The 9806-nt window shown below is 46.8% G+C and overlaps 1 protein-coding gene and 1 non-coding gene across 2 annotated transcripts; both read right to left on the bottom strand.

The window, feature by feature from the left end:
- Nucleotides 1–4996: 4996 nt before the first annotated feature.
- On the bottom strand, nucleotides 4997–9627 carry RPLP2 (ribosomal protein lateral stalk subunit P2). The gene is made up of 5 exons (XM_040559010.1): nucleotides 9466–9627; nucleotides 9046–9169; nucleotides 7138–7186; nucleotides 5540–5638; nucleotides 4997–5114 (listed from the first exon to the last, which is right to left on the bottom strand). The coding sequence occupies exons 2-5, from the start codon at nucleotides 9166–9168 to the stop codon at nucleotides 5038–5040; spliced, it is 348 nt and encodes a 115-aa protein (XP_040414944.1). The 5' UTR covers nucleotide 9169; nucleotides 9466–9627; the 3' UTR covers nucleotides 4997–5037.
- LOC121071838 lies at nucleotides 6850–6982 on the bottom strand. Its single transcript, XR_005820819.1, has one exon. It is a non-coding gene; the product is annotated as a small nucleolar RNA SNORA52 (small nucleolar RNA).
- Nucleotides 9628–9806: the final 179 nt, after the last annotated feature.

Genomic DNA, 9806 nt, shown 5'->3' with positions numbered 1-9806 from the left:
GGCAATATATGCGAGAGGACGGGAAAACGCTGAGCTTTTCTCTTCACAGAGAGCTCAGGAACCAGAGGGAGGCTTCCAAAGCACAAGAACAGAGCAAAACAGTCCTAACAGTTTCCTGAGCCCGCCTCTAAACTCACCAAAACACAGTTGCTTACCTTTCACAAAAGTGACTGCAAGTTTTATTAGTGCTTCTAAACAAGCCTGTGTTATATCAGCTCACAGCAGGGCTGCAAGCCAGTGCTGTCAGATCAGCATAGATCTCAGAAGGTGGAATGACCCTCTTGTCATAGGTAAGACAGACTTTAGTCATTCAATTCATTAGATAAGTGAACGTTTACAGGGACATCAGAAGGTTCAGCATGGCAAGAGAAGCAGCTGCTCAACTCTAGGTAAGGAAACTATTACCAGGAGGGAGGCTTGGAGGTACAAAGAGCATAAATAATTTCTTAATAGCACCAATATAGGGTAAAGGCATTTTCTACCAAGAGAAGGACCTCATTCAGGGTTATACCTGTCCTTAAGAGCTCTCAGACTAAGCCTTCCTCCCCACAGGAGTTTCATTAATTATGTTAGTGAAATTCATCAAGGTAGCCCCATTCCTCTTTCTTCCACTGGAAGCAGCCTCTCAAAGGTTTTAAGTTCCCTGTTTATACCTCATAACCCTCCTTCTCTGACTTCCTCTCAAACCTCTACTTGTTCTTGCAATTTCCTTCCTCCCTTATGTTGGGTATCTTTATATGACCCTTGTCAACCCTCATCTCTTCCACCTGGAGAGAGGAGTATTGGGACACCTGAGCCGTATCCCTCTTAAAAGCCCTTCTTACCCTTCAGCACCAAGGTAATCATAGTGCTTTCACCTTGTTCTTTTGGGGATGCTGAAAAATGTTTTCCATGTGGCCAAATCCAAAGAAAACATTGTCTTGTACTTTTCAGAACTGTGCAGCTGGACAACTAGTCACTGGTCTGTGGCTTTAGAGGAAATGTGTGTTAAAGCTGAACTGAACCTTGTTTGCAGAAACCTCCTTAACACTGGCAACCACAAGAACAGCTTTGTTCTCAAGCTAACATTGCTTCCTCTTTTGTCAGCATTTCACAAAACGTAAGGTTCCTACTGTGTTTGGAAAACAAAACAATGCTGTGACAATAATGAGGTTAGTTTCACTTTAGTTCTCAGTAGCAGTCTCATTCTTAGTTTTTTACACCACTCTGCCTCGAGTGGTTACCTCTCAGTGTTACCTATCTGAGCAGGTTATTGCTGCACTATTGAAATGGGTTGTTGAAAAGCAGCCTTGTGAATGGTAATCTCTTGTTGAGCGCTTCCTGGGTACTGGTGCTAGCAAGCTGGCAAAAAGCGACTGCGTTTTCCTCCAAAACAAATTATCCCCCTAAACTAATCTTTTTCTCCTCAGTAAGAAAGTACAGCCAGAGAAATGTTCATAATCCTGCAATAAACTAGGTCAAGCAGATTTTCCTGTGTATTAAACTCCTATCAGAACACTGCAAGTTCATTCCTGCCCTTACATGTTGTGATAGAACTGAGAAAACTTCCCGTGCAATTCCTATTTGTCACGTTGGTTTTCTAGTTTTGTTTTTTTGGTTTATTTTTTTCTAGTTTTGAATTGTGAGCAGCCAGTAGATTGAGATAATAACATACCACATATGAGATAATTACATACAAGCAAAGTCTTTGCTGCTGTTGTGTTGTTTTGTTTTCAGGCAAGACCTTGGTTGTTGGTTGGCAAAAGGGAATTAATAATTTTAAGTGGAAGCTGAGAGTCTGTTGTATTGTTGTTTTCAGCATGTTACTTTCTTTAATACTGTGGCCTGTGGTCACAGGACTGGGGCACTGGTCATGAAGCCCAACCCCAGAGGCTGTGAAGGTCAGTGGCAAGCCTGACTTTGATGTCTTTTTCTCACCTGTGAGATGTATCAGACCAATCCACGGCAAACAGGAGCATCTCCTGATGCAATGGGGCAGTCTGTTTGTCCTGCTCTCTGGGAACTGGATTTTTCCTTCTAGGAAAGCTGCTTCAGGTATCGCTGCTCTACGTAAGTGAAAGCTACTGCGTTTGGGATGCATGAAAACAGCTTGCAAAATTGGGCCTTAGTAGTAAGAGTGAAACCAGCTAATTTGACAGTGTCCCCCAGGGATCCGTTGCTTATTACTTCCCAGTTGTGTCCAGGACGTTCTCACTGCTTTCCAAGTAGTGGAGATGTCATGTCACACTCCCTGGCCAGTGGTGTTTGTAAGGATGTAAGGAATGGTTTTCAGACAGGGCTGATTTGAGATGGAGCAGTCCCAGCGAGGAAAGCTCACGTGTTTCAACGTCAAGCCTATGACTACATCACTCTCCCCTACAATCAATTTAGTAATAATCAGTTAGCGGTGTAACCTCCAGGCCCGAGGTTGTCCTTCCCTTTCCCTTCGACACCTTTGAGGTTTCTATATTGAAGAAGTCAGGAAAAATCTGTTCTAAAACTGATTCTGCAGGGGGACAGACTAGGCCACCTCTCTAGGTCTTTACAGGCACTCATTTTCTATGAGAGCATCCTGGAATTCAGCACATCTATCCCACTGCTATCCCTGCCGTTGGAAACCATTTGATAAGCCTGAAAAGGAGACAGTGACACTTGAAAACTTGAAACAGCATCCAAAGAGCAGAAGTAGGGGTCCCAATTCCTTTGTAGGTGAAGCTCATTGAGATCATCAGTGGTGAACTCCACCCAGAGCACCAGACAAGCCTGCAGCAGATTTCCAGGCACACCGGGTTCGTGTACAAACCGATCAGGCGACAACCACCTCATACTAGGTACAGGGGAAGAAAGCTTGAAACGCCTTGATTTTGCACTTGGAAGAAATGTTCACCATGCAAGAGGTTGCATCAAATTCTGAAAAATGTGTGAAAGCTCTGAGTAGACAGCTCTGGTAGAGAATTGTAGTAGTAGAAATTCTCCGGGCTCCATAAAGAAAACCTGCAGGGTATTAAGTAAAATATATTGCCTCTCTGTGGCAGTGTAATAAATGCTGTATTTTCAGTGCTTTCTCCCTCACACGATCCCTCTCCTCAAAGCAGAAGGAGCGATAATTCTCATCAGAACGATGCACCTTCAGGAAGGTGCTTAAAGGTCATAGTAGGACACGCAGCACAAGATCGCGTCTGTCACTCGAGGTCTAATCGGTCACAGGGAGAAGGAGTAGAAGACGAAGAGGAAGGAAGAAGTTAGGCTGGGTGTAGCCGGAGTCCTCCCAGGGTACGTTCCTCCCCTCTCCCCAGCAGCTGGCTGCTGCTAACCGCAGTAGCCAGCGGCTGGCAGGACAGGCTTCAGCGCCATCCCGCAGCCCTGGGCACAGCAAAAACCCATGGAAGAGCTGTGCTACTGAAACAAATTAGTTTGTGCGTGGAAAAACCCCGCTGAGTGGGATGCCAGGCACAGATCTTCCTCGTAAAAACATTCACTCGTAGCAGCCAAGAAAGGGAAGGAAGCAGGTCAGGGGACGCTCCCTGTAAAACCACAGCCAGGAACCGCGGTTTCCCAGTGAGCTGAAATGGAGAAATCAGCGAGGAAAGCAGCACAGGTATACCTGCACCCTTTCCAGTATCGAACCACAGCCATTCTTACAGAGAACTTGAGCAAACACAAGCAAATTTCATTACTAGCACACAAATCACCACGCTAGGACTTCAGAGGATGAGAAACATTGGCATTTCGTTCCTCCTCGCAGCACGCACAGAAGGTCAGGAAGGGTTAGTTGCTTAAGTGACAGCCATTTTGAGGTCCGAGGATCAAAGTTTCAACTGCCCTCTCCCTTGGCTGCTGCGAAGGAGAGGGCGTTTTCTCTCATTACACCAGAGGGAGATAAAATAGTTTTTCCTACTTGGATTTCACCCATCTGCCCTCTCAGAAGTACTTGCCGTGCTTTGTCCAGTGACTCATAACCAACATAGCAGCAGCAGCTAGTGCCTTTTTTTTTTCCACAACTTAATTACGCTGGCAAAGCTTTATAGTGCAGAGTGCTCCAGGGTCCCTCTCCTGACTCTACCTGCGGAGACTTGGCATGGGAAGATCATCACGTGTACGCTACCTACTCGTGGCGACAGCCAAGGACCGCTGTAGAAGTCACTGGAAGTTGCCTGCTGGAATCGTTTCCTAGCATGCGGCAGCTTATAAAAGCAACATTTACTGTCCTCCCAAGCTTACATTCTTCTGGGTACACCAGAGATCACATTCAGTTCTCCAAAAATACTACTTTCGTCATAAAATGTTTTGGTTTTTATTCTCATCAAGGAGATTTGTGTCCTGGTATTTCAGCTGCCACCAGAAGAGACACTGAATATGAAGAGACCATCCTGACACTGATCTCGGGGTGCCAAGAAGAACAACAGGACACACAGCGTGTTTTTTGTTAGAGGTTCTACGTTAACCCTGCGGATGTCACATGAAATCCAAGTATAGAGAAGCTTTTTATTGTTGTTGTGCCTGGATCCTGGAAATCTGAAGCAGCAGTGAACTCAGGGATGTTTTAGATGTTTACAAAAATTATAACTAACTCTGAAATTACATTGCTGGACTAATTTAGACTTGCTCTCCATTCAAATGGTTTTGTATATTGTAGAACTGATTAGATAGATGCCCCCAAATAAACTTTTTTTATTGCTGGATAGGACTTTCCTTAATAATTGAGACAGCAATAGTATGGAGGTGAATTTCAATTAGTGTCAGGTAAATTCAGCTGTCACATACTATTTAATAGATGGGAGGAGTACCAAAAACAAGCATCCCGATTCAAACAAGCTTAGCAATTTCTGACTACTTTGAGAGTAAAGTCCCATGGCTTGCTCATAAAATTCATAGAAACATAGAATCATTAAGGCTGGAAAAGACCTTCAAGATCATCTGGTCCAACCAAACACCAAAGCTTTGTCAGAGCTATTTAAAGAACAGCTGTCTGAATCCAGTAGCATTTGTGTGGTTATAATAATAAACAAAAAAAGCATTTAAAACAAACAGTTTTAATAATTTCTGTATAACAAATAATTAATCAAATAGGCCAAATCCCATGTCGTCATCAGATTCTTCAGATTCCTCCTTCTTCTCTTCTTTCTTCTCCTCAGCTGAAGAAGAGGAGACAAGACAATGGTCAGTATTTATATTTTCGCAGAGACTTTTAAGCAACATTTTGGTGTCCTCAGCTTCCACGTTAATGGCACTTCAGCCTCCGCAGTTCACCTTCACAACTGCCATCCCCTTCCAATAGGGAAATACAAACACTGCGGGGACACAGACACTGATACCAAGGGGATGCCCTTTACACAGTAAAGCCTGTCTGACTTTCCGTTCTAAGACGGAACAAACTTAAGGTGAATAAAAAAGAGCCAACATTTCTCATCGCCCATGGCAAAAATAACCTTTTAGTCCACATTTCAATCACACAGCGAATTGCCAAAGTGGGAAGACCTTGAAATTTGGACTTCAGCACTAGGATTTTAACAGGGAAAAGGGAGCCGCCCTGTAACAACCCCTCTCCATCCATACTCACCGGCAGCAGGGGCAGCACCTGCAGCAGGAGCAGCAGAGACCCCTCCAGCAGAAACTGCCACAGCTCCCCCAGCCGGCATGCTGGCAAGCTTGCCATTGCCTGAATGGGACAGAAGGGAAAGGATTTAAACGCTCATCGTAAGCACAGGCAGACAAGAAGAGGGAAAAAAATGTGCAAGAAAAATCAGGTTGCAGATCACAGACCGAACAGTCACTGTTAGTGAGAGGAGCACGAAGCTGCACCTGTAAGAAAGTATAAACTAACAAAGAAGCCTCACCAAAATAATTCCTAATGAAAGCTTACCCAACGACAGCCCATTAATAAGCTCTCTGCCGTATACAGTCCCCCCCCCCCCAAACACACAAGTAGTCTTTTTTTTTAAAGGGTATGGAAAACTGAGGGCATGACTGGGGCCATAGAGGGGAGAAGACATTTATGGCAAAGAGTACAGCATTTTAAGCAAATTTTCCAACACCCTATGAAACCTATTGCGTCTCCTCTGAGATTGGCAAACTCACTTCTGATTTATGCTCGTCTTCAGCACGTTAGCGAGCTCTCTGGCATCTGCTTGTCACATACCAAGGCTCCCTTGGCACTCAGAGGTCACGTACACAGTACATTTGCCTGTATTCCAATTTCTGGGAATCCATTTCTAAATAATTCCTTGTTACTTCAAGCTCTAATCAGCTTGCCAAGTAAACAAACATGTTTCATATACATGTCAATATGTTCTAAGAAACAATTTATTTTAAGAAAGTCTTACATAAAGAGAAACCTTAAATGTGTTGTAAGCACTCGCATAATGGTTCTCTTAGGTCTTCAGACCACACGGACAGAAATGTCCTGTTACCGCTCAAAACAGCAACGCCAGGCAGAGTGCTGGCAACCTTTAAGCCAATATATGCCTAAGAGTTCCCTTGTGCCTAAGTATTTGCAAAAATAGAAGTCAATTATATGAAGACCTTTGCGCTACCTCAGCTCTGCGTTATTTTAGCCCTCTGACACAGTCAAGCAATGTTGTAAGTCCCAGCTTCAGTGAGAGCCAGCAGGTAAGAGCACAGAGTCAGCGCCCAGAGTCCTGCCTTCACGAGAAGGAAGTGCCAGACGCGGGGAGCTCCGACAGAGAGACGCGCTGGAGATGCTTGCGTTAATCACTGAGGGTGTAACTGTGCCTTTAAAGTCAATTGGCACTTAATTACATTTAACAGTCTCTTCTTCCTATTTTACGTAATTAGTGTGTAACAAGTGGGTAAACGCAAAGAAAATTTATTATAAGAGTATGGAAGGAGAGCTAATTCCTTCTTCATTCAGCATGTCCAGAAAGCCACGTCACGAGCAAACTACCAGTAAGCTCAGACACATTTAAGTCTTCCAGTTTAATGTGGTCCACAAGCGAAACCCAGCAGGTACTGGCACCAACCTGCGAGGAATTAGAATGGACCTGCTGGATTTCAGCCATTTCGACAGGGATCCAGCATGGAAGTCCTCAACCGCACGAGGAAACCGATGAATAAGCGGGGAGTTGGCGGCAATTCTGTGCTCTCAAGTTCCTGAAGTAGTAGAGGCAATTATCTGTGACACTCAGAGACTGTACTTACCCTGAGCAATGACATCCTCGATGTTTTTTCCATTCAGCTCACTAATAACCTGTAAATTAGAGTTAAAATGTTAATAGCTTCAAAACAGCATGAGTACGAGCTACATTTAAACAAGCACTGATTAATCACAACATGCAACGCCTCCATCCTGCTGCTCGCACAGCTCCCACATTCCTTATTTCTCAGGGGAAGGAAGAGGACACTGAAACAAGAACTCCATCTACACCTTTCCTATTTTTCTGTAAAAGCTTTTTCGTGAAATCTGTTACGATAAATTCATAACGAATCCGTGGGCCTTACAAAAGGCGGGATACACAGACATGGTGGAGCCAGCTGGGAAACCCCACTAACGGCCTATTAGTCGCTGAGGGACTGTTAGCATCTCTTGCTTAACGTCCACGGGGAGCCTCTGAGGCACTGGGCACCAAACCAGCAACCGCAGGGTCCTGTTCCTAGCATTACCAAATGTTAGAGCCACGCTGGTTATTGTATCCTTAGGACACAGAGTCCCAACTCCAGATTTACTACCGCTGTTGTATAAGCAGGGATGAGGAAAGCAGCACACGAAAATACAAGTTGCTAAAGCATGCAAATACTTGCAATAAAAAAAGGGGTATGCCACAGATACTCCTAGTGAGTTCCTGCTTTAGGGGTCAGCGCTGAACGCTGCAGTCACCAAAGGGAGGTTTTCAGTGTGCACCTTCTGCTGATGCAGCGTGCAGCCTGCGAAATGCCGTGCCTGTACACTTGCTTCATCTGCAGGGTGCTTTTAAGACTCCACTAGATCTGCACTCGCAATAGACACAGCCAGTGCAAACAGAATAAATTAATCATGATCAACACAGATTTCAAAGATGCTTTCTAGATAATGGAGATCAGAGAAACCAACGAGTTCATAGAAGAATTAAAGAGATGTAAGCAAGCCAAGGCTGAAGGCCCTGATGTTTCGCAGGAGCACCACAAGTTCAAGCCAACATCCCTAATCATGTGAGGATGCTCTTGGCTGATTCAGCTCATCACTGGGTTGGGCCAATGGAAAAACAGTTTCCAGCTGGGAAAGTAACTGTTCTTCCTCCATCTCTCCAGAAACACCACACGGATGTACAGGGCAGGTGCTAAGACTTCCCCCAGCCACCCCCACAGCCATTTCTTCTTCATTCCCCAAGGGCTGGAAGTCTGCTACATCACAACAAACATTCCCACTAAGACCCCTCTTAAAAAGACTATTTTTCAACATAATCATTCCAGCATTTACTTCTAAAGTTTCCCTACATATTATTGAAGATCTCTATTGTCCATGTTAAAATTTACCTATGTTTCCTGGTGAAGGTACAAAAGCTTCCTCGCAGCACGCTAAGTAAGAATTTATTGCTGTGTATCAGGCCTTCAGAAGCGTTCACTTTCAATCAGAAATTGACCAAGAGCCAAAATTAAATGCTTAAGTGCAAGCTACACCTTATGTAGGAATAGAACAAACTTTCAGTAAATATGTATCTGTAGCTGCTACCCCACTGAACATTATTAGGTTTAATAGTCAGAAGGCATCAACAACTGACAGAGGTACTTCCAGATGACAGAAGTTAAACTAGAAAGCCAGGCTTCTACAGAAACGTTGCACAAAGCAGCTCTGATTAGCTAAGCGGTGCTTTGGAAATCACACATGTAATTATCTGTGAGAGCCCCCCAAAAAAAGCAGACCCAGTCGACAGCAAGGGAAACACAAGGGTACTAAGGACCAGGGAGCAGCTCCAAGGTTTGACCACAGAGTCACCGGGCTGGAAGGGCCCTCAAGGCCCACCTAGTTCCGCCTGACACAACGAGGACAAAATACAGAAGACGGTAACGCAGCAAGCTGAAGGGGCTGCTGGGGCGCAGCCACGTATCTCTGAGAGGAGAAGGCAACGCCACCTTGTTCAGGCGCTCATCGTCCGTCTCGATGCCGACGCTGTCGAGGATCTTCTTCAGGTCCTTGGACGTGGGCGCCTCGTTGCCGCCGAGGACGGCGAGCAGGTAGGCCGCGACGTAACGCATCCTGCAACACGCACAGCCTTAACGCACGGAACTCGGGTAAACGCCCCACGAACCCCCTCCCCACCGGGACTTATTTCTCCACCACCTATTTAAACACAACGCAGCGGAGGCCGCGCTTCCACCTCCCCTCGACACCACCCCCCCCGGCAGGCCCAGGCGCACATGGCCGCCGCCGCCATCGCCCCCCCCGCGCCCCGAGTGGACTCGCCCAGGCCCCGCCCCAGCCCCCCGCGGCCGCCAGCCGGGCGCGTCCATTGCCGCGGGGCCCGGGGGGGGCCGGGGCCTCCCCGCGCTCACTTTGCGGGAGCGGGGCCCGGGACGTGCGCTCGCCGCTGCAGCCCGGCGGAGAAAGGGAAAGGGCGGCCCCTCGGCGACGCCTTCTTCCCGTCACCCCTCAACAAGGCGCGCTGCCATTGGGCCAGGCCGGAGGGAAGCGGGGAATAGCCAATGCAGGGGCGCGGGCGGTGAGGCGAGGGAGGGTGGAGGCGCATGCGCAGAGCGCTCGGGGGCACGGCGGGTTGCGCACTCCCCCTCCCGGGGCGGGGCGGGCGCTGAGGGGGCGCTCGGGGGGCCCCCCCCAGGGTGCGTATGGGGGGTCAGTGCTCACCGCGCGCGTGTCACCGCCGTCAGTGGTCACA

This window comes from Cygnus olor, chromosome 5 (assembly GCF_009769625.2).
Source record: "Cygnus olor isolate bCygOlo1 chromosome 5, bCygOlo1.pri.v2, whole genome shotgun sequence".
NCBI lineage: Eukaryota > Metazoa > Chordata > Aves > Anseriformes > Anatidae > Cygnus > Cygnus olor.
The sequence above is the reverse complement of the archived record's forward strand: the minus strand, read 5'-3'. Positions and strand labels throughout refer to the sequence as shown.

Coding starts and splice junctions, on each gene's coding strand:
- RPLP2 (XM_040559010.1), bottom strand. CDS start 9,168: ATGCGTTACGTCGCGGCCTACCTGCTCGCCGTCCTCGGCGGCAACGAG. Junction 7,187..9,045: donor ACGATGAGCGCCTGAACAAG/GTGGCGTTGCCT, acceptor TCTAATTTACAG/GTTATTAGTGAGCTGAATGG. Junction 5,115..5,539: donor AGGTGCTGCCCCTGCTGCCG/GTGAGTATGGAT, acceptor CCTCTTCTTCAG/CTGAGGAGAAGAAAGAAGAG.